General features: G+C 40.6%; 1 protein-coding gene across 2 annotated transcripts in view; it reads left to right on the top strand.

Annotated features, from left to right (window-relative positions):
• The first annotated feature begins 246 nt into the window (after positions 1–246).
• LOC117403393 (metabotropic glutamate receptor 1-like) overlaps positions 247–24,698 on the top strand; it is a 49,119-nt gene continuing 24,667 nt past the window's right edge. Inside the window, exons 1-3 of one of the 2 annotated variants that reach the window (XM_059024117.1) lie at positions 247–560; positions 1,664–2,530; positions 9,224–9,473. In XM_059024117.1, coding sequence (XP_058880100.1) covers positions 1,804–2,530; positions 9,224–9,473 — 977 coding nt within the window. In that variant the 5' untranslated portion in view covers positions 247–560; positions 1,664–1,803. The remainder of the gene's footprint in view (positions 561–1,663; positions 2,531–9,223; positions 9,474–24,698) is intronic. The other variant, XM_034005510.3, reaches the window with a different exon arrangement.

The following is a 24,698-nucleotide window of genomic DNA, read 5'->3' as shown; positions in this document are numbered from 1 at the left end:
AATTCGTTCACAATAAATGAACATGGCTTCAGACCAGTATCTCTGTATGTATACATGTACTGCACCAACACTTAATAAAATTAGCAAATCAAATACGCCTAGTTGGAGTACTTGGGCGGGTATAGTTACTGTATAAGGAACAGCTGCAGTAGCACCGGACTCCAGTACTTGTCATTTGAAGTTACTGGATAGATTGGTGGAATATAAAGTTTGTCTGGCTAGGTATGCAATTTGTGGTTCAATAATGTTTGTTAAAATGTGGTAACCACCATTTCAAAAAAATGTGTGCAGCCAAAATGTAGGTACAAGATAAAATATTTAAGTAGAGCTGACGCCGTGTAATAAATACGCTACCTACTTTCATCCTTTCCCTTGAGTCCCTGGCGAACACTGCAGCTTGGATGACCTGTTTTTCATTGTAGTAAATTATGGACAAAGAAAGAGGGCACTCGCGTTCAAGCGAAAACTCAGCCTGCTAGATCAGTGGCGAAGCAAATAACACAGCTAAGGTGCCAAAGACTGCGTGGTTGAAGAAGAGACACGTTGCTTCACGGATTCAGGTATGTCTAACTGTTTCTCTTTGCTTTTTTCTGTGTATTTAAAGCTAAAACACATTACTGCGATTGATATATTTAGAATATTTGGGAATACATTCGACCCGCATTGAGCCATGACTGTAAAATAAGTAGTCTTGCTTCTTATATTGTCTTATCTTCATTGCATGCTCTTTGAGTGTGATCACTGAATAGGTGAAATGAACTAAGGGCAAGCAAATGATAAAAATACCGGTTATTATTTAAAGTGTTTGACGCCAAAAGCGAACTGTCATTGGCTTTAAAAGCATCTTTAATTGCAAGTTATCTTTGCTAGTTGTACAATCTCCAAAAAGGCCTTTCAATTAGTGTAAGAAACCTATTTTTACACGAAACTGTCGGTGCACTGTCCAAAGTGCTGAAACATTGCTCACTTGCAAAATGTGTGTTGAGAGGATAGGATACGATATGAAACATTCTTTAATAAAATTGTTTTGATTGTTATTCGTAGCTAACAAGTTGTTAATGTGTGTGTGTGTATATATATATATATATATATATATATATATATATATATATATATATATATATATATATATATATATATATATGTGGAGATGGATGATATCTTCTTTTTCATTTGCTGTGTTTCTATATACTGGTGCACAAGCACAAAAATTGTTATTCATAAAAACAGCTCTTTTGCAGCATACAGATTTTTCATATTATACACTGTTTGAGGGATCCTTATATTTATATTTTTAGACTGGCAAACATTGAAGTGGTTATCTTAGAGAAATATTCGTGATAAGATGCTGTAGAAATTTCTTTATTTTGTTTGAATATTTTTGTTTAATTTTTGTACCTACGCTGTTGTTTATAAAATCAACGATTGTTACGGCAAATACCGTAAAATCAATTTAATTTTAGATGACTTTTTCAGCACCCTGGACAGGGCGATGTAAGTGTATCGTTTTTTGTTTTTTTTTGCTAACGTGATTAAAATACAACCAACATACTGTTTTGCACATCTTATGCATTTAATGAACACTTACACGTATATATTATGACTGTATATTAGATATATTTGAACAATAATAACGTTTTTTTTTGTATTTATTTCTATATAGGTATTTGAACTTAAACTTTGTTTTGAAAATGACCCTTTATAATCTTGGGTCGCTTTTAAAAGTTGGATATTTTGAGCAGCAAACAAACACTACACTCGACCACAATAAATGGATATGATCAGACAAGAGTCGTCGTAGACATGGTTTGGATAACGACATATATGAAAATGAATTTAATTGTGCTAGTGTTATTCCCTGCATTCGTTTTTGAAAGTGTTTTCACTCATAACAATATCTATGAAAGGTCGTTGTTGACGATGGCCTCTTCCCAACGCTCTGTTGCTAGACTGGACGGCGATATAATTATCGGAGCCCTTTTCTCAGTCCACCACCAACCCCCGGCTGAAAAAGTCCCAGAGAGGAAATGTGGGGAAGTCAGGGAGCAGTATGGTATCCAAAGGGTGGAAGCCATGTTCCATACATTGGACAGGATCAATTCTGACCCTACCCTGCTACCAAACATCACCCTGGGTTGTGAGATCAGAGACTCTTGCTGGCACTCTTCGGTGGCTCTGGAACAAAGTATTGAATTCATAAGGGACTCCCTTATCTCAATTCGGGATGAAAACGATGGATCCAGGTGGTGTCTTGATGGGTCGACCTCATACCTCCCCCCAAGAACGAAGAAGCCAATTGCTGGAGTTATTGGGCCAGGCTCTAGTTCCGTGGCTATCCAAGTCCAGAATCTACTGCAGCTCTTCAACATTCCTCAGATTGCTTATTCTGCAACCAGTATTGACCTGAGTGACAAAACCCTCTTCCAGTACTTCCTAAGGGTTGTGCCTTCTGATACTCTTCAGGCACGGGCTATACTGGACATAGTCAAACGCTACAATTGGACATATGTGTCTGCAGTCCACACTGAAGGTAAGATCACCCAACATATTAGTATTTTAAGTTAGTCTTTTAAGTTTAATATTAGTCATATACATTTGTTTAACAGTTTGTCAAATGTTTTTTTTTTTTTTACCAAGTCACGATTCATTAAGATGATCTACAACTAGATGTTTTTTGTTGCAAAGTCTGCTTCTCTTGATTCTTTATGTTCAAGCAGTTAATTGAATTTTTTTGTTTTGTTTTAATCAAAGTTAGCTTGGTCATACCTTTACTTGAGTGTGAACTAAAAAGACAGCAGTAACTCCCTCCTCAAGAATTTTTTTTATTAAACTTTTCTGAAGGTCATATACCAGGGGTCTCCAATCCTGGTCCTAGTTTTTGTTCCAACTGTACCCAAAATTAATTAATTTGATCAATTAAGCTAATAAGCACTTAATCGGTCAATTTAAGTAATTTAGTGTACAGTTGGAACAAAACCCAGGGGGGACACAGACCCCTGTCATATACAGCTGTAAATAATGTGTGTGTGGGAATGTAAGGTTGGCAGGGATGAAGATAAATCTGTCCCTGCAGCAAGTGTGGCCATTCCCCAATTAGGTAATGGGTGCTAAGTGGGGAGTGACCACATGTATAAAAGGAGACAGAAAGCCTTGATACCATTCAATTTGAAAAAAAAGGTTTCATGTAACCTCGTTTGCATGTGACTTTCATTTATTATTATTTATGATATGATACTACAAAATAAATGATGATAGGAATACCTAATCACAGTTCTGATATTAGATTTGTGATTGTAATCGTAAAGATTGACTATTACATTATTTTCAGTCATGATATTAGTAGGTAATTTCTGAATTAAATTAGATAAATGAAATCAAGGTCGATAACAAGTTGTTTGAAACATATCGAGCCAAGTCCATAAAAAATGGATATCTAAATCCAGCCAAATCCCCCAAATTCACATGTTTGCTTTTAAACTACGAAATGAGTATGCCTCTTTATTTCTAATTATGTTTGAGTTTTTGTACAACTAATAAAAATGCCTTTTCTGTGTGCTAATTGGGACATTTTTAATTTTGATATATCTATATATAAACCTAGGGGGCGGCGCACAATTGGCCGAGCGCCGCCCGGGTAGGGAGGGATTAGGTTGGCAGGGCAATCCACTGTTCACCATGCACCAGCGACCCCTGTGGCTGATAGGGCGCCTGCGGGTCTGCAGTGCAGCATTCAGATCTGTGTTGTCCTCCAGCACTATAGGTCTGGTGGCTTTGCTGTGGATCCGCAGTGTGAAAAATGACGGATTGTCAGGAACACATTTCGGAGGACACGTGTTTCAGCCTCTGTTTCCCCAGGGGGTTGCAGCAGTGAATTTGGGCATTCCAAATTGGGCAGAAAACTGGGATAAAAAAAACATTGGCAACGACTAAATAAAAATAAATAAATAAATAAAAAATAACTGGAAGAACATACAGTGCCCTCTCATTATAAGGCGGCCCTTTATACAGGTTATAAGGCAATACAGTCATGGCACCCATTTGCCCCATAATGCCATTACACTAACACTAATATTCTCGTTATAATGCAGGACAAATTGCATGGTCTCTTAGCTAAGGCTCCCGACTACAGTGTTATAAAGGCGGAGCACTGTATAAATACAAATTGGAATAAAGTTGTTCATATGTGAAAGTCACCATGACTATATGTTTCCTTCATTGGGATACAGGCAATACTTTATTTCATAAGCAATTACAATTGAATTAATAGTGCCGTTGCCAAACCCTGCATAAGCTTTAAGTTCCCTAATCAGAACTGAATCTTTTCAGGCTTTGTGTCATTTAAAACAAACACTTGCTGTACTCATGTGATCAAAGCTATGAAAAGTATTTGTCCTGATCCCCATCAATATGAAATCTATATAGCACCAAGCTTTTAGGTAATGCAATAACCCTTACTTATCTACCATAATTTAAATTAGACCTCAAGGGTGAAGCAGTTGTTATCTGCAACAAGCCATTGTACATTTGCTGTAAACTGCATAGATGGGTTTGACAGATTGGTGCCAGATGTGTGCCCAATTAAACTGACAACAATCTTAAACAATGTTGAAGAAAACCTTGCAATTAGAAAGCAGACAAGCTAACGAGATGCTATGAAGGAAAAAAATAATCTGCAGTGTCAGAAGTAGGTCTTCATGGCTTTGACACATTGAAACCTGGTTAACATTTTCAGTATATATTTTAAATAGTTAACGCATAAAATGTTCTTTAGATATAATGAACATTAGTTAAAGTGTCTGCGATAGTACAGGTAATGCGTTATTTACAGTGTCATTGATTACAATGCACTTACACATGCACAACCAGTGTGTACTGATCATGGAGTTACTAATATGCAAGGTTGTGTACAAGCTTTGTAAACTACATACACTTAAATAAAGTTTTGATACATGTTGGTTTATTTAGTGTTTACTCATTTGCAATAGGATGCCCTATATCAGGGGTGTCACACTCCAGTTCTTGAGGGCTGCAGGGTCTTCTGGTTTTCATTCCAACTTAAGCTCTCAATTAATATAACTGATCTAATTATTTGTTCAATTTGACATATTTAATATTTTTCAAGGTCTTTTACAGTTGATGGTTTTAAAAATGCACTTGATTCAAGGTACACTGCCTATGAAACATTTTGAGGCCTGAAGAGAAGTGTTAAATGTGTCCAGTTAATCAAATAATTAGACCAATTGAGTAATTGAGAGCTCGGGTGGAACGAAAGCCAGAAGACACTGCGGCCCTCCAGGAACTGAGTTTAACACCCCTGCCTTATATTATATATTGTTACATGCTGTTGGGTGGATTGAAAAGAATGTATTTCAATGTGTTGCTTCAATGTTAAGTCTTACACAGTGAACTAGTGACCATCCAAGCACAACTCTATGTTGACTTTGTAATCACAGTGCAGGACAGCTTTCATTTGAACTGTGACCTTCCTTAGTCTTTTTAACTGGAAAAGGTCATGCGATGATTGTTTTCATGCAACACCAGGGCTATTAAGGTGTTCAGGCAGGAATTGTAGTTTTGTTAATTTAATTTTTTAAAAACTTATTAGAACTATTTATTGCCATTTGTTTAATGCATCCCCCCTCCCCCCTCTCTCACACCCCATACTAATACTAATGAATGTCACCTCTAATTTGTATATTAATGAGACATATTCTGAAGCCATGGCAGAATATTAGCATTCTGGTAAGTGCATTGCCAGTTTACTCCTTGTGTCTCCCTGCCTCCTTACTGTTCTTCCTGCTTGCATTGAAACCCAAGGGAACTCACTTCTCAAAGACATACGTGATGCAGTTAAAACTTTCTGAAAACATACTGGGTGTCCAGCTGACTGGCAATTGCTTTGAGATACAAGCAGCGGGAATGCTGCCAGTGGCAATGCTGGCAGCGGTGCAGCGCACTCTGGAAGTGGTGGTGGTGCTGGCAGCAGCCATGCTGCTCTCAGCACGGGACACTCCAGCAGTGGCAGCGGCGCTGCGTACTCCGGCAGTGCAACTACTGTGATTGGAGGTAGTCTCCTCACCTTTCTCCCCTTCTCTGTAGCCAGCGGTTCCCTTTTCTTGAGCTACGACCCCAGAATTTCCAGCAGCGCAACTGGTGCTGCTGGATATAGCAATGACAAGCAATGATAAAGCAATGACAAGCATGCATCCCCGGGCGGTGTTGTGCAGGCATCCCTGGGCGGTGATCTACATGAATCCCCTGGCGATGGCAAACAGGCATCCCTGGGCGATGGCGAACAGGTACCCCCGGACGATGGCAAACAGGCCTCCCTGGGCGATGGCGAACTGGCCTCCCCGAATGATGTCGAACTGGCCTCTCCAGGCGATGGTGAACTGGCCTCCCTGGGCATTGGCGAACTGGCCTCCCCAGGCGTGGCAGGCTTGGCAGCCCCAGGCAATGCAGGCTCGGCACCCCTAGGCATTACAGGCGTGGCAGCCCTAGGCGATGCAGGCTTTGTGGGACTGGACAGGAGATGACCCTTGGGAGGTAGCTTCAGCTCCTCTGGGTGTGGTAGTGGGAGCAACAAGTGGCCTCCCTCCTGCGGTGGAGGTGGGAGCATCAGGTAGTCTCTCTCTGGTGGTGGATGTGGGAGCAGCAGGCAGTCTCCCCCGGTGGTGGAGGCAGGAGCAGCAACTAGTCTCCCCCTGGCAGTGGAGGCGAGAGCAGTGGGTAGTCTCTCCCTTCGCAGTGGAGGCGGGAGCAGCAGGTAGTCTCCCTCTATCACTGGGGACTGGTGTGGCTCTTCCTCGGTCTCTGGGGACTGGTGCAGCTCTCCCTCGGTCGCTGGGGACTGGTGCGACTCTCCTCTGGGCTGTGGCTTGGACGTGCCTATTGCTTGTAGCGCTAGAATAGGCATGGCCCCTCCCGATGGGAATAGACACTGTGGAGGCATTCCCATATCTGGCTGGGAAGGATGCTGGGTGATGTTGTTGTTCCCAGGATTCCCATTGCTCCCCATATCTGGCCAACAGAAGGTCGATTGCCATCGTGAGGGCCTCCCTGAGGTCCCCCTTAGGGTCCAGCAGCCAGTCCCATATCTCCCTCGAGGGCATTGGATGCTTGTGCTCACCCCTTGTGCGTGCTGGACGTTCGGCTCATCCCTCATGGGCACTGGAGCTTGTCCTGGCTTCTTCCCCTTCTTCTGGGGAAAACCGCTCCTTCCCTTCTTTCTCCTCAGGACCGGCAGTCGTTCCTCTTCGTTGTTTGGGGGGTGGTAGTTGGGCGACACATGCTCGACCTCGCCAATGTCAAAACACCACTCCTCCCCTTTTAGGCAGGTGAGGCAGACGTCCATCCCTCGGTCCCTTTTTCATTTCATTTTAAATTGCATTTCCTGCCTCAAGATGGCTTCCCATGTACCCGCATGGACCTATAAGAATTACAATTCCCATCATCCTCCTGCTCACATATGTAACTGAGATGGATTTACCAGTGAGCAGGAGGATGATGGGAAATGTAGTTCTGAGAGGTCCATGCTGGTACATGGGAAGCCATCTTGAGGCAGGGAATGCAATTTAAAAGTTTAAAAAACTGGTCAAAATGTAAAAAAAAATTAAAAATTAAAACAATACACACACCTTACTTAACAGTTGTAGCAACACATGGGAACATGTAACACAATAAAATAAAAAGGTCCTTATGTACCCTTTTAAAATGTTAATGTTTTTGTAATTATTGTTTTTATTATCTTAGGAATTTGTTTTTATTTGTATGTTACCTGTTTTGAATGTATTTTTTGAATGGATTGTTTATTGTTTGCTTTGTTTTATTATTATTGTTATTACTATGTTCCTGATTTTGTTTTTTCATATTGTGCAGCACCCTGAGACATCTTGGTGTGAAGGGTGCTATATCAAATTAAAGTTGTTATTATTATTATTATTATTATTATTATTATTATTATTATTATTATTATTAATAAACAGCCTCTTCACATTACCTTTTTAAATCACTTAATCAATATGTATTTTAAATCTGACCAAGGTTGCAAATCCTGTAAATACTGACTATGACCAGGATCAATTGAATTATTATTATTATTATTTTTTTATGCTTCCATTTTGTATTACTGTTTTTATGTCTGTTTGAATGGTTTGTCTACTTTTGCCACCTTCTCCTGGCAGGACCCCCATGTACATGAGATGTATATTTCTAGGGTTCTATCCTGGTTAAATACAATTTGAAATTTAAAGATCCTTTAAAATAGTACATTGTTTTGACATTCTCTGTCAATGCAACCCAAAGTGATCTGTGATTCTCGGCAAATGCAAAACAGCTATTTGGAATTCTGTATCCCTTTTAGTATATCAAGGATTGAGTTGTTAAGAGGAAAAATCCATAGTTATGACCGGGCAGGAGTTCATTTTGATTTTAGAATTCTTTACACTAAAATTGTTACAGTGCTCTTGAAAAAAAAAAAATCTTTAGAATATGAATACCTTTCAGAGGTAAAATCAATATATTGGGTTATTGATGTCCTTGTGTAAAAGTAGTGCCAGAAGCTATAAATGTACATTTAATTTCAATGTTGTTTCTTCATGTTTACTGATTGCACAAAGGGTTTAGTGAATGATTATAATCCAAAATGCTCTGAATGATTTTAATCCATTCCAACAGTGAGAAACTGGAGACAGATGCCTGTGTTGGGAGAATGCAAAAGCCGTAATTTAAACTTTATATTCAAACAATAAGATTCATTGGTTTCAGTTAATTCTGCAAATTAATCATCTGAGGACAATGCATACTGTATGGTTGGAGATGTGTGGTGGCTATGAAGCTTTTTCTTTAGGCAAAATCATCATGTTTTATGTGTTATTGTTATCAGTGGGCAACTTATTAATGGATAAGTGGGCTAAAGGACACATGGGATGAATGCATTTTGACATTCAATGTGCAGCTGAGGAAAAATGTGTTAGAAAAAGCAAATCAAATCTTATCAAATTATTATTATTTCTTTTCCCTCAGGCTAGCTACTATTAGTCATAATACAGGTGTACACTACTGTATTTATAAGCCACATCACCTTTTCGCAGATAATAATTTCTGAAAAATCTTTTTTTATAATGTATTCAATTTACACCATGTAACAAACTGAGGAAGGTTTGTTGAGAAGCAAAAATGAAAAGTATGCTTTTAAACATCTTGGTTTATTATATTTTTTTAGGAAACTATGGGGAGAGTGGAATGGAAGCTTTCAAGGAGCTTGCCGCCCAGGAGGGCCTGTGCATTGCCTACTCCGATAAAATCTACAGTAACGCTGGGGAGAAACACTTCGACAGACTGCTACGGAAGTTGAGAGAGAGGTTACCTAAAGCCAGAGTTGTTGTGTGTTTCTGTGAAGGAATGACAGTCAGAGGGCTGCTCATGGCCATGAGGAGACTGGGGGTGGCTGGAGAGTTTCTTCTAATTGGGAGGTAAGGCATATGACTGAATTGCCCTCCTGAAGGCATTTTACCATCTTGGTTATTTTAATATGCTATCCAGAGTGCATAAATTAAGTGGAATATGATATTATAATAATCCATTGACATCCTGCCTCCCCTAAACCCCAATTGTTTTTAAATGAAGCACGGAACACAGTAATGTAATGACTTACTAATCCCAGTATCATGTGTGATAAGTAATTCAACAACGAAGGAGTCTGTGACCGCTGTAATAGTATGCATGAATTCACCTGTTCTAGGTCTAGTTGACGTTCCTGGTAAATTAATTTTAATGACAGCAATAACTTTGAATTTTGTGAGCTTTGTTAAAGCAGTCACTAGAGTCCTTGCTGCTCAACAAAACTACATGTTTTGAAATTCTCACAGATATGTCCTGGCTTACATTTGGTGATGGAGTCTGTTGTCACGAACATTGGCGATTTTTTGATTCTGAGATGTCTTTTGATTATTATTATTATTATTTATTTCTTAGCAGACGCCCTTATCCAGGGCGACTTACAATCATAAGCAAATACATTTCAAGTGTTACAGTACAAGTAATACAATAAGAGCAAGATAAATACAATGACTTTGGTTCAAGTACGAGTGTGACAAAATACAATTCAATAATACAGCAGATAACAGTGACAGTGATAGTTACATCAAGATATGATTAAATACAAAATACTACAGATTAAACACTTGGCAGATTACAGTACTCTGAAGTACAGGATTAAATGCAGTAAAATAAGGGGCCGATAAGAGCAAATAAAGCGCATTAAGGAAGGGTGATAGTGTCCCAGGGGAAAAACAGAGGAGTTCTGCAGGTGCTGTCTGAAGAGGTGAGTCTTAAGGAGGCGCCGGAATGTGGCCAGGGACTGGGCGGTCCTGACATCTGTAGGTAGGTCATTCCACCACTGCGGAGCGAGGGTGGAGAAGGAGCGGGCTCTGGAGGCAGGGGAGCGTAGAGGAGGTAGAGCTAGTCTTCTAGTGCAGGCGGAGCGGAGAGGTCGAGTGGGGGTGTAGGAAGAGATGAGGGTCTGGAGGTAGCTGGGTGCAGTCTGATCATCATAGACTAGGTTTACACAATGACTTTTGATATCCAGAATGGAAGGTTCTTTTTCAAGAATTCTGTCAGCAAACCGTCATCGTACTATACGTTTCTAGATTTTGAAAATGCACGTTCCAACAGTGGAACATCATTCCATTGATCAAACTGTGTCAAATGTTACTGGAAACATTTAACAATAATTACATTTAACCATATTTGGAGATTAAAAAAAACAAATAAAAAAGCAGAGATGACAAGCAGAACGCTCTGCTGTAAACCCAGATGGCCAGTGAAAGGTAAGTAAAATTGGAACGTTTCTGTAATACCCTTTTTACAGCCTCTATTTTTGTTGCGATAGCCTCTGTCACTGGTGTCATTAATGTTGCACTGCTGACCCCTGCAGGTGAGACAAGGTAATGGATACCAGCTTGAAAACCAGCACTCAAACTTTTAACCTGCACATATCTAAATATTTGTTTTGAGCACTGTAGCAGGGCGATTGCCCTGCACGTGTGTATTTAGTGTTGGTATCATTTGTATGGGGAAATGGGTTTATTGTATGTCGTTTTGGAGTTGATTTGTTTAATTACATTATTGTTTACAGACGGGCGCTCGATTGAGACTTGCTGCCTGCTAGGCTTGGTTGAGGGGAAGGGCAGCAAGTGATTGGCTGTGCTGGACCTCAATCAGCAGGTGGGCGGGTCTTGACCGAGTGTCCGTCAGTTCAAAAGCATCCGCGGGAGATGGTTTGGGGCGACTGTAACGCCATGCCAGAGGGGAGCGGCGTATACTCGGGAGGAGAGGGTCCGCTCTGCAGGAACGACAGCTACTCAACCCTGAAACTGCAAGCGGTGCTTGTGAAGGCAATGCCCAGCCAAGGCCGTATGAAGCAGTATGAGTCATTGTATGAATACTGGCTCATGAGTAGGTTACGTAGGGGATTGTGATCCCATGTGATGTATAGCGAGGGTTCCGTAGTGTAGCCGGTTCCTGGAGCAGGACGCCTGGTTTATAAGGCTAGCGCTCGCCCTCTGGGGCACCTTTTATTTGTAGTTTTGGTACTGTGTTTTATTTTGCCTTTTGTACGGCTTGCTGTATGTGTCCTCTGTGCGTTATCATGGCTGGTAACGTCACATGACCACCTTTTACTTTCTTTTCTGTTTGTGTTAATAAATCCTGCGCGCCTGTGCCGGCGTTTCAACTCCACCCCCAATGTCTCTCTGTGTTGCTTAAACAGCGGCTATCCATGCACGTGACGTAAGACCCTGTCACAAGCACTTATTTATTTAAAAGTCTACTCATAATCTTTGTTTTGTAATTTATAATAACTTGATATGTCTTGTGTAGGGTGTCTGTCTCTTATTATAACAGAAAACATACAGTTTGAGCTTGTCGTCAACATATTAACTTATAGGATAGCATGGTCAAAAAAACGAAATATAATATAATCGATTTATTTTCTACTATTACACCTCTGCAAGCTTATTTTATGCAGATGAAAGGTCCTTTCCTAATTGTCTGCTCAGCGATTACTCCACTGCCTAATCCCAATGTAATCTTGGACAGAAGGTTCAGTATGTCACACACCACACACAACGTCAAGTTCACAATCTTCATTATTTTATAGGTTTACAATTTTTAAAACACTAACACAAGTGAGGCATTACTAATATGCACACAGCAACCCCAACCCCCCTGGATACAATAGGCCAACTGAGTGCAACCAAAAAATGTTTCCCCTAATAAATATCATAAAACCACCAATAAAACAATACTCGTGTTTTCTACCAGTGCATTGGTATACCTAAAACCCTATCAAAAGCACTAAAACACAAATACAATAATAAATACAATCCCCTTCCCCCTTGACAAACCCCCATTTAGCTCAACAGCCACTCTACTTAGTCTGTTAATTGTACTGTCAGCTCCGTCTCGGCCTAGGAGTGTCTCTCTTTTTCCTCCTAATTAGCGCAAACTCCACTTTAGCGTCCTTGTCCTTTGGCTCTCCCCTTCACAGCCTTTCTCGTTGGCTGGCTTGTCTCCACTCTTGTATTCCACTCTTGTGGCTCTGGTTCCCAAAGCTGTAGCCTGACCAGGTTGCTCCAACTCCCCCTTGCGGCGCCGCCTATTCTGGAACAGAGAGGAAACCCACAGCCCTTAATGCAGATTCTTCATAAAAAGATTGGCTCTGATCTGTAAATTCTGGTTACACCTCAAGTTGGCTATATCCTGAGTTAAACACACAATTGCTTTTCCAGCAAAACACTAGTACTTAACTTATGGGGCTTATAGCCTGACGTTGAGGTGCAACAAACCGCTCCTATTCTCTCTGCAGGTCTCCCGAGGGCCTGTCTCTACCCCTGGACTTCGGCAGCACACACAAGGAGGAGCTGAAAAACAAAACACACTGTGTTCCACACGGGATTACTTCCTGTAAAAACAATGACTATAGCCTATTTTCTGCTTTATATACTGTTCTTATAAATCGTTTCCACCCATAAGCACTTTCTTGGTTTTTGTTTTCAAGTTCCAAACCTGTGTATTAACTTAAAACCCAAGCGAATACTTCCCCTGGGTTGTGCTCGATCTACTGCGCGGGCACCTGCTCCTGCCTTCTTTCCTCTGTCTCTGCGTCCTGGCTCGGGCTGCTTGCTGGCTCCTCGCTCTTGCTCTCATTGCTGGCTGCGGCTGCTGTCTGCTTCCGTCTTTCTTGCTCTCGCTCTGCCTGCTTGCTTCTTCCTGGACCTTCGGCTGTTGCTGCTTGCTGCTGGTGTCTTCTGGCTCTCTCTCACTCTCTCTCTTGCTCTCGCACTGGCTGCTGACTGTTGACTGTTTGCTGCTTACATCTTCCTGGCTCTCCTTGGCTGTACTTTAGATCCGCCCTTTTATAGCCCCCTTAATTAATCCAATTCAGTTCTTAAAGGGATATATACCAGGGGTGAATCTTAAAACACACATATTCAAAACACCCTCACTTACACACAATTGATTTTCTTTTCCTTTGATCCCTTACATTCCCCCGTGAAAACGGATGGTCATCCCTGATCATCTTTTATAATTTTACATAGCGAGGAGGTTGCTGCCCACTCCCCTACCTTTGGGATCTCCGCAACCCTATGGTAGGCAATGGGGACTTTGGCTCTTGTGCCCCAGTTAAATCCGGCCTCTCTACACCGGGGGAACCAGGTACAAACTGACTGATGGGTGCTCTACAGGCATAGCCCCCAGTCTTAACTCCACAGGCAATTGTCTTTTGGGTCCACTTCAACTTGCCAGTAACCACTGGCCAGGTCCAGAGTGGAGTACCATTGAGCCTGCTTCAAGCACGTGAGGGATTCTTGGATGTGGGGTAGGGGGTATGCATCCTTGTGGGTGACAGAATTCAGCTTCCTGTAGGGCACACAAAAGTACCAGGAACCATCCTTTTTCTTGACTAGAACCACAGGCGCAGCCCATAGACTGGCACTTTCCCTCACTACACCGCCTTCCAACATGTCAGCAATCAGGGTCCAGAGTTCTTGATACAGCAGCGGGGGAATTGGTCAGAAACCTGTTTCTAATAGGAGGTGCTGTACTGGTGGTGATTTGATGCATGAATATGTTGGTTCTTCCATAATGCGTCTCATGGTGTGAAAACACGTCCCCCCACTTGTTTAGCAAGGCTGTGGTAGTCAATCTGGAAAGGTGCACTTGCTGCACATTCACCTTGATTACCCCAGGTTGTTCAGTCGACAGAACAATCTCCTTTTCTTCTTGTATTTCCGTACTGTCCACCCACAGCACCTGTCCTAAAACTTGTTGGGGGGTGACCTCTACTGGAAAGGAGTGCACATTTTGAATATGGACAGGACACCTCTGATTCTGTGCGTACACCAGCGTATGGCCTACCTACCTCCACCATCATTTGTCCCTCCGGCACAGTAGCAGACCCCTTCACTTTGGCCCATATTGTCATTTGGCTCTTCTGTGGCACACACAGCGATTCCCTCTGGTCCAGTTTTGCACTTCCCAATATCTGGCTGCCAATCCGCCTTTGGTCCTCCTTCTCGCACTCCAAGAAGGCCCAGTTCCACTGCTTCTGAATCACTGGTTTCAAAAAGGTTAAAAAACAGGACTGTTTTAAGTGGGAATTATGGAAAATAGCTTCCCAGCAGTTCGAGATAATATTCATAGCCAATAACCCAGTTTCAGCCCCTTGAATCTCGTTGCTTACAATGACCACCTGACCTCTCTCATTGTAATCCCTCCGATCTTGACATCCAAGATGAGATAGCCCACATAGGGGATTTCCAGTTTGTTAGCAGCATTTAATACTAACCACTCCTTACCTCCTAGTTACAACATTCTGGGTCCCAGCCATTTTTTCACAAAAGCCTGGCTGAACAGGGTTACCTGGGAATCAGTGTCTAATTTGCAGGGGAGCTGTTTTCCTTCCACTTCAATTTCTACGACGGGGCAGTCTCCCACTAAGGCCTTCTGAGCAGAGAAGGGCAATTCAGAAGTTTGGGTCCCAACCACTTGCTCTACAGTGGCCGGGCGGAGGAGTTTAAAGATGGATGGTCCAGCCGTGCCTGGAGATATTCAAAAGACATGTGACCAGCTTGCTTACACACATAACAAATGGGCCAGTCAGTCTGGTCCCGTTTATATTCCAGATATCGAGGGGGTCTACTTCAGCTTGCGTACAGCTGGCATTTCCATAAGGGGCAAAACTCCTTAGAATTACGACATTGTAGACTCAGGGTCCTGATTTCTTGAGTCAGCCGATTACCCCAAGTACTCATCTCATTTTTCATTAATTCTCTTCCTACCTCTATCTTCCAACTTTCCAAATCCTCAGTCTCCCCTCTAGAACCAGAGGAATAAGGTTCCCGGGGCCTTGCCTCCACCCGATGTCCTTGAGCGTGATAATTTACCTCTACAGTGGCCAGTACTTTACATATTTATGTACGCAGTTCCCTTGCCAGCTTCTCCTTCCACAGCACCAGCCCTTCCACCTCCTCCCGCCTGCATGTTCCCTTGCCGGACTCCTGAATCACCGCTGTACAGCTCACTGGCTCTTCCATCTCCTCAGGTAGATCGTCCTGGAGTTGTCTCGTTTCCCTGTACAGAGCATTAAGAGAAATAGTAGGCTGTCTTCTGGTTTTTTTTTGGATTTCCTGGCGAATCACGCCTGGCTGCAACCCGGCCACCCAGTGGTCTCTTAAAAATGTTTGGTCAGATCCTAGGCCTGGACCTCCCCTGCGTTGAATTCTATTAAATATTTGTTTTATCTGTAGGGTGAATGATTCTATGCTTTCCACACCCCCTTGACTGCAAGCAAATAGCTTCATACACAATTTATTAATCTTCTAAACCTGACATGAGTTGACCCACTGTAAGATTACACCGTGTAACCATTTTTTTTTTTTTTTGGTTCCTGGGTAGTAAGTGTTATTTCCTAATTGCTTAGGCCTCAAAAGTATAGAAAATGGCTATTATTCCCCACAAACTTTGCTTTTGTGACCAGGACAGTGATATTTTGAAATGTACCTATTTTCCAGAACATTCCAGATAGATTCAGTGCTGAGTAAACTTGGAGTAACTTCTAGAGCTTTCTAGAACTTTCCAGTAATATAAATAGTAGTATAAATACAGGGGCCTTAAGCCCACCAGTTCAGCCGGGACCGCTGCAATATTATGGTTTATTGTGAAGGCTGTATTGTTTTGAAGCGGAATAACACTGACATGGTCAATTCGCATGGGACTAAAAAGACACAGGACATCTGAGTTTGAAATTTTACTGAAGGTCCTGATGTCCTGAAAAAAAAAAAATTAGAGGACCTCTGAAAAATTATCTGGGATAAAAAGAAATGGACGGTTCACACAGGACTAAATTTCACCGATGTCTTCAATCACAAGGCAAATCCAGTCATTATAAAAATGATTTTAACCACTGTGGGCTATGGGCAGCAGTGTTTACAGGGTTATAAGTCTATGCAGCAAATGTTATTCTTTAATTCCAGAAGGCTTGTATCCTATTGACTGTTCTGATGGCATTAGTTTAACTGACTTGCTCGTTCACTGCAGCAGGGAATGCAATCTTAGGTGCAGTCCAACAGTAGGTAAAGTTTTATGTCAGTTCAGTCCTAATTCATGGTTTGGTTAGATCCCTAGGGTTGGAAGAGAATGTCTGGGAAATGTAGCATTCAGATGTTGACTGCCACAGGAAAGGGAAAGAATGGATTCAGGGGGTTTTAAATGTAAATACACAATAGAATTAATTTTTGTGACTACGCATGTAATTGTCGTAACTGACCTGCCTTTCCAAAGCAGCCCTTTGTCTGATAAAAATAAGTGTGTGCCACTTTTTTAGCGTTCCTTTTTTAACCTGCTTCAATTTACCGGTAATACAGAAGGCGAACAGATTGCTTGCCGGTTTAAATACTATTCTAAAAAATCAAGTGCCTTTCAAAACGAGGAGACTGTTAAAAATGCTGTTGATTGTTTCAAAAGCACTCACTTTAGGAAAGTAGCATTTGATACATTAAGTGGTGGATGTACTCATCATTACTCCATCATTAGTCATATCTGCTATTAGTCACATGCAGTCGTAAAAGTTGATTTTACACTGATGCCACCCATCATTATGTCAGTGTGTGCTTTTGAAGCTAAATGGTATGAAAAAGTACTCTACTTTTAATGTAAACTCCATTTCAAAGACGATTGGCCCTGGTAACAATTGCCACAGTTCTTGACTTGACTGAAGATGTCGTGTGAAGTAGTTGCACTGATCTGATTGGCTATAGATTGGGGCATGTGGAGGTTGACGTCTAAAAAATGTGTCTGGAAACATATTGTAATCTGGTGGGTTTCCACTGTCTGATCACAAACATACACAATTGTTTTGCTATTTACATCTACTTGCACAGCAGGCCATATCAGAGTGTTACAGAAGAAATTAGAGCTGCTACAATTAAATCGAAAATCAGTTTTTTTCAATCGATTCCATTCCTCATTATATACATCAATATAAATACTGGATAATTGATTCAATAATTACATTTTTGTAACATGCATAGTTAATAACATTTTAAGTTCATCAATGAAACTGCAAAGAATCCCCTGCCTTGCTATTTCCAGTATATCTGCCAGACAAGCAGTCGGCGTGCTCTTCTTCTCCTGCTCGTGTTAGCTAGCATCTGATTTGCTGGTCCCGTCCTACCAGCGAATCAGTTTTGAAAATGCTTTCTAAGTACGCCCCTCTGTGTATTTGATGTAAACAAACAAAAAAAGTGTGTTGCCTTGAATCCAGAGCAGGACGACAGGCTTGAAGTCTGTAAAGCTGCAGTCTGAGCCCTGAGGTCAACATCGACATCAACAGGTTGGCTACAGTGTTGCTGCAGTCTGCAGTCCCTGGCCTCACTCTACATGACACACAAATTAAATTCCTGCTCTACGGAGATGACCTGACCTTGCTATCACCCACTGAACAGGGGCTGCAGCAGAGCCTATCGCTGCTAGAGCAATACTGTCAGACATGGGCCCTGACAGTAAACCTGGACAAGACCAGAGTTATGGTATTCCAGAAGAAAGCCAGATGTCAGGGAAACAGGTACCACTTCACCCTAAGAAACACCACACTGGAGCACTGCACCAGTTACACCTACCTGGGTCTGATCATTAGTGCTTCTGGGAGCTTCAACTTGGCTATCAAAGCATTAAAAGAAAAATCATGCAGGGCCTACTATGCCATAAAGAACCGGTTCCATGGTATAAAACCCCCAATAAAAATCTGACTAAGAATTTATAATAGCATAATTCAACCAGTCCTCCTTTATGGCAGTGAAGTATGGGGTCCACTCAAAAATTTGAATCACAATAACTGGGAAAAAAGCCCAACTGAAACTTTTCAATTAGAATTCTGTAAACATATCCTCCAGGTTCACAGAAACACCCCAAATAACGTATGCTGGGTCGAACTGGGCCTTTTACCCCTAATGCTGCCAATACAAAAAAGAGCATCCAAATTCTTGATCCATCTCAACGAGTCAGACACAAATGCCTTACACAAGAAAGCACTACAGAGTAACTAGCTCTTACCAGAGAATGACCCCCTGGGCCAACTAGTATTGAGGCTTACAGATCTGAACCAATCACAAGCCAACAATTCAGATCAATACCAACCAAAAACTCCCAACATTAATAAAAAAAATGTCATAAATTAAAAAAAAACATACACTGACAATTGGAATAATGAAATAAAATCACAAAATAAACTTCATATCGGGTCCTAAATAGAAACTTTGAACTGGCAGAATACTTGGTCAAACCAAATACAGACTCAGTGACCACAGCCTGGCCATAGAAACTGGACAGCACAAGAAATTGTGAACTGCCAGAGAAAACATGCTGTGCTATCACTGTGACCTGGGAGAGGTTGAGACAGAGATGCACTTCCTGTTACACTGCCCCAAATACTCAAAAATAAGGGAATCATATTTTCCAAAATGTATATGTCAGGTAAAAGAGTTTCCAACCCTTCCTGACTCAAAGAAACTGCCAATCCTGCTAGGAGCGAGGACAGCAGAGCTAGCAGCTCAATACGTGTCTGCCTGCCACAGCCTGAGGAACACTATGTAGGGGTTATATTATTTTATCACATGTTTTCAATGTCTCTGTTTTCCTCCCATTTCCTTTTCCTACTTAAATGGTACATGTATTTTAAAAACAAAGCTATTCCCTTGATCAGTGTGAAGTGGAAGTTTCAATTTTATATGTGTGAAATATATAAAAAGCAACCCCTTATACTCTCTATGGGGGAAACCCAATACAAATAGATAGTGCTGTTTGTTATCCAAATTACCCAAATCATTACACACTCCTAACACACCCCAGGTAGTAGGAAAAAAAGCTTTTGTGGGCGGCACTTAATTTAAAACACATAATATACATAATAATACAAATTATAAAATATTTCCATAGAACAGGTGACACTATTAACCATAACAAAAATACATATTTAAAAATTACATTTTGCAAAAAATGAAAACACCTGTCTAATACTGGCAGACACTTTTAAGCTGACTGGCCATGTTCCAGAAACTATATCCATATGGCATTATTTTGCATGAGAATGTATACGGCTCCAGTTGCAATGCAGTTACCAGCGCTCAAATGCAAGTTTATTAATCCATTGAATAGGGTTTCTTACAGTGGAATCTGTGCAAAGGGTTTATATATTTTAGTGCACAGTAGCACCTTATTTTTAAAGCAAGTGTATTCCCTTTCAATGCCGCAAATGGCTTTAAACCAGGATTCTAATCAATAATCCATGAACGCTGGAGCTGTCACACTGTTGGCATGGATGCTATGGGACACAGAAGGCACAAGATATGTTAGGAAATCCTGAATCTTGACATCTGCTATTTGGAGGCGCCACCTTCAGTGGCCACATGGGGTTTTAAAAAACAGTTCCAGATAATTGCTTTGCATTCTTAAGTACAGATAGTGCATGCCTAGATTTTGCAGTGTGCAACTGATCCCCGGTAATGCATACTTGAATAATGGAATCCTACAGAGCCATAGCAAATCCATACGCAGGTAATTAAGCTGAAGGGTCACACAGTACCTATGGATTACTTGAACTATACTGTTCTGTATAGTTCAAGGAATCCATGTTCATACTGTACATCCCTAAAAAAACACAATATACAGCAACACATGGAAAAACATTATATATATATATATATATATATACAGACGTGCTCAAATTTGTTGGTACCCCTCCACAAAAAACGAAGAATGCACAATTTTCTCTGAAATAACTTGAAACTGACAAAAGTAATTGGCATCCACCATTGTTTATTCCATATTTAATAGAAATCAGACTTTGCTTTTGATTTTTTATTCAACATAATATTGTAAATAAGAAAACAAATGAAAATGGCATGGACAAAAATGATGGGACGGCTAACCTAATATTTTGTTGCACAACCTTTAGAGGCAATCACTGCAATCAAACGTTTTCTGTAGCTCTCAATGAGACTTCTGCACCTGTTAACAGGTAGTTTGGCCCACTCTTCCTGAGCAAACTGCTCCAGCTGTCTCAGGTTTGATGGGTGCCTTCTCCAGACTGCAAGTTTCAGCTCTTTCCATAGATGTTCGATAGGATTCAGATCAGGACTCATAGAAGGCCACTTCAGAATAGTCCAATGTTTTGTTCTTATCCATTCTTGGGTGCTTTTAGCTGTGTGTTTTGGGTCATTATCCTGTTGGAGGACCCATGACCTGCGACTGAGACAGAGCTTTCTGACACTGGGCAGTACGTTTTGCTCCAGAATGCCTTGATAGTCTTGAGATTTCATTGTGCCCTGCACAGATTCAAGGCACCCTGTGCCAGGTGCAGCAAAGCAGCCCCAAAACATAACCGAGCCGCCTCCATGTTTCACTGTAGGTATGGTGTTCTTTTCTTTGAAAGCTTCATTTTTTCGTCTGTGATGTGACTTGCCAAAAAGCTCCAGTTTTGACTCATCTGTCCAAAGGACATTCTCCCAGAAGGATTGTGGCTTGTCAATATGCATTTTAGCAAATTCCAGTCTGGCTTTTTTATGTTTTTCTTTCAAAAGTAGAGTCCTCCCGGGTCTTCTTCCATGGAGCCCACTTTCGCTCAAAAAGTGACGGATGGTGCGATCAGAAACTGACGTACCTTCACCTTGGAGTTCAGCTTGTATCTCTTTGGCAGTTATCCTTGGTTCTTTTTCTACCATTCGCACTATCCTTCTGTTCAATCTGGGGTCGATTTTACTCTTGCGGCTGCGCCCAGGGAGGTTGGCTACAGTTCCATGGACCTTACACTTCTTAATAATATTTGCAACTGTTGTCACAGGAACATCAAGCTGCTTGGAGATGGTCATGTAGCCTTTACCTTTACCATGCTTGTCGTATTATTTTCTTTCTGATCTCCTCAGACAACTCTCTCCTTTGCTTTCTCTGGTCCATGTTCAGTGTGGTGCACACAATGATACCAAACAGCACAGTGACTACTTTTCTCCATTTAAATAGGCTGAATGACTGATTACAAGATTGGAGACATGTGTGATACTAATTAAAGAAACTAATTAGTTTGAAATATCACTATAATCCAATTATTTATTATCTTTTCTAAGGGGTACCAACAAATGTGTCCAGGCCATTTTAGAATATCTTTGTAGAATAAGCAATAATTCATCTCTTTTCACAGCTTCTTTGCTTTATTCTATGACATACCAAAGGCATACAAGTATACATGATAAAATAGCTTTTAATTTCATCACTTTTCAGGAGGAATGAAGCATTATTTCAATGAGCTGTAAGGGTACCAACAAATTTGAGCACATCTGTATATATATATAAGTACTATATAGGTTTGCCCACTGGAACTCTGGCCCTATGTCTTAACTGCTTTATTGGTTTTAGAACTGATGTCAGTTAAAGGTTTGTCAAGGTTGACTGTCTGTGGACAGGAAGGTGGAAGGAGATGTCTTTTGAGAGGGGATAAAAGTAAAAATTTGTAGGTATCGAACGTCTATTAATGTTTCAGGTACTCTAGTGTCAGCTAAGTCAATAAAACAAAAATGCTTTAATCGAAATGTTTTCATTAGTAATTACACCATCGATAAATGCTACAGTACATATCTATAATAAATAATGAAGTCTTGTCTTGAAAAATAAAAGCTCTATAGCATTTATCAAATTTGAATATTTGATTTCTTAAATCCTACATGGCACAGTTAATCCAAACTTTAGTTTAATGCAAACTGTAAAACAAAGGCTTTTAAAGTTTTAATCCTGTTTAGGATATGTACTTAAGAAATGTATCTAAAAATAAATGCTCCTCTAAATACCACGTGTTAATTTTAGGAATGATACATATATCTAAAATGTATAGTTTGTGTTCCTGCCTCCTAATCCCACAATCCACCAACTCAAGCTTCCGCCCATTAGTCGGGGGGGATAGGTGTCATGCACTCTAGTTTAAGAAGCATTCCCTCAGAACAGCACTGCTGCTGATTGAAGCCATCAGAAACAAAAAATGTATTATGTCGAGATCACAAGACAATTTCTCTCAGGACTGAGAGAAAACAGAAGTTATTACTTCCGTTTTCCTGTGATAGGACGAACAACTGACAGTTGCTGGCATTTGGATTTTCTGTTGCCCTCTTCATGCCAAGTCAAAAATGTTACTTTTAAAAACTGTATGTGTCATTCGCAAATTATTTTATTCTGGCGATGCTTTGGTGACAAAATTGGCCACAGAAGTTTAGCTAATTTGTTAATAAATGCTTTATAGACAGTATCTCAAAGTGTATTATCATTGTTTGTATCGTGTTTTGATTCCTGATGTACCACCTTTCAGTGGCAGACGGAAATAAAGTTTTTGTATTAATTATATTAGTGGCAGTTCTGCAGGTGAAGCAAGTTAGGCAAGTTAGGCTCTCTTCATTCACCTACAATTTCCATGTCACAGACTTCCCTAATTAAAACACTTTAACCAACTGTATTTTTCATTACCTTTTATTCATAATGTGCTATGAGAGTGTAATAAAGCATTCATGAATTGTTTCTACAGCTATGGCCAAAGGTTTTACATCACCCTATAGAATGACAACATTTTGCTTCCTAAAGTCCTAAAGGCAGCAGTGTGGAGTAGTGGTTAGGGCTCTGGACTCTTGACCGGAGGGTTGTGGGTTCAATCCCCGTGGAGGACACTGCTGCTGTACCCTTGAGCAAGGTACTTTACCCAGATTGCTCCAGTAAAAACCCAGCTGTATAAATGGGTAATTGTATGTACAAAATAATGTGTAAAAAATAATGTAATTGAATGTAAAAAAATAATGTGATATCTTGTAACAATTGTAAGTCGCCCTGGATAAGGGCGTCTGCTAAGAAATAAATAATAATAATAAAATAATAATAAAGTCGAATGAAACCTGCTGAATAATGTTACGTTAACATATTGAATATCATAATCCAGGGCTGGCAATGGAATGTGAATCAAGAATGTGATTGGTTGAGAAAGGTTCCAGCTGTCCATATATTGGACGGATACGGACAGTTGGAGCCTTATTTGAAATCACTGCGCTGTCTCACAGTATTTAAAGTACCGGTAGTCATCTTGTTTACAGTTACAGATATACAGCTGTAACTATAAAACTGAGTGACCAATTACCAGCAAAAAATCCCAAATGTAGTAAGCAGACATGCCGATTTGGATGAAGAACAATTAAATGAAATGGAAGATAGCAAAACAGAAAAAGAAAATCAATGTCTTTATACTCACTCACCCCAACTTCAATTAATGCATTTTTAACGGTTTGTAAACGCTACAGAAAAACACAAAAAGACACTTCTGCACATTATCCACCTTCTCCAACACAGAACCTGAAAAATTACTGAAATCTGAAAAGTTGTTGATAGGGTGACCAAACGTCCCGATATTAGGGGCTTTGTCCCGCGTCCCGAACGCAGTTGGGGAACAAAAACTGGATTCAATCATATGACTGTGTTACAAAGGCATTTTGTAAATTGTGTAAAAAGAAGACGCGGCATCACACGGTGGTGAGTTGGATGTGAAGCATCACACCGGTGGGATACAACATTATTATTATTATTATTATTATTATTATTATTATTATTATTATTATTATTATTATTATTATTTATTCTGACTGTGAATTGAAGCTTGCATGAGTAATCGAAGCTCAGAAGTAAAAATGAATTTCAGCATGCGCTGCAAGGAGTTCTACAATTATGTCACCGGCAAAAAGGATGTTATGCGCATGGCCAAATCATCCAGTTACGATTAGGATTATAATTAGGATTTCACAGACATTTTGCGGACCTGTTTAAACATTAAATACACCTAGATAATATATCGGAGCACCATAAAAGCCTAAAAATGGTGGTACTTGCTTCCTTACTAAAACATAGTGCTGTCATTTGTTAAAGTGCAAGTATGCAACATCCCCAGCAATTGCTGCCGACATTCTCTGTCTGGTGTGGACTTGCCCATACATTGAGACTGCACGTCTGCATCCACTGAATTGGTTGGAAGTGTAAGGCAAAGCTTTGCCAAGTTATACAGATGTGGAAATCAATTAGAAACAGTCCCAAAACTCGGTTACCCAAAGGTATCTGGCATTCTT

The sequence above is a fragment of the Acipenser ruthenus genome, chromosome 5, assembly GCF_902713425.1.
Source record: "Acipenser ruthenus chromosome 5, fAciRut3.2 maternal haplotype, whole genome shotgun sequence".
Lineage (NCBI taxonomy): Eukaryota > Metazoa > Chordata > Actinopteri > Acipenseriformes > Acipenseridae > Acipenser > Acipenser ruthenus.
This window is presented reverse-complemented; position numbering and strand designations above follow the sequence as displayed.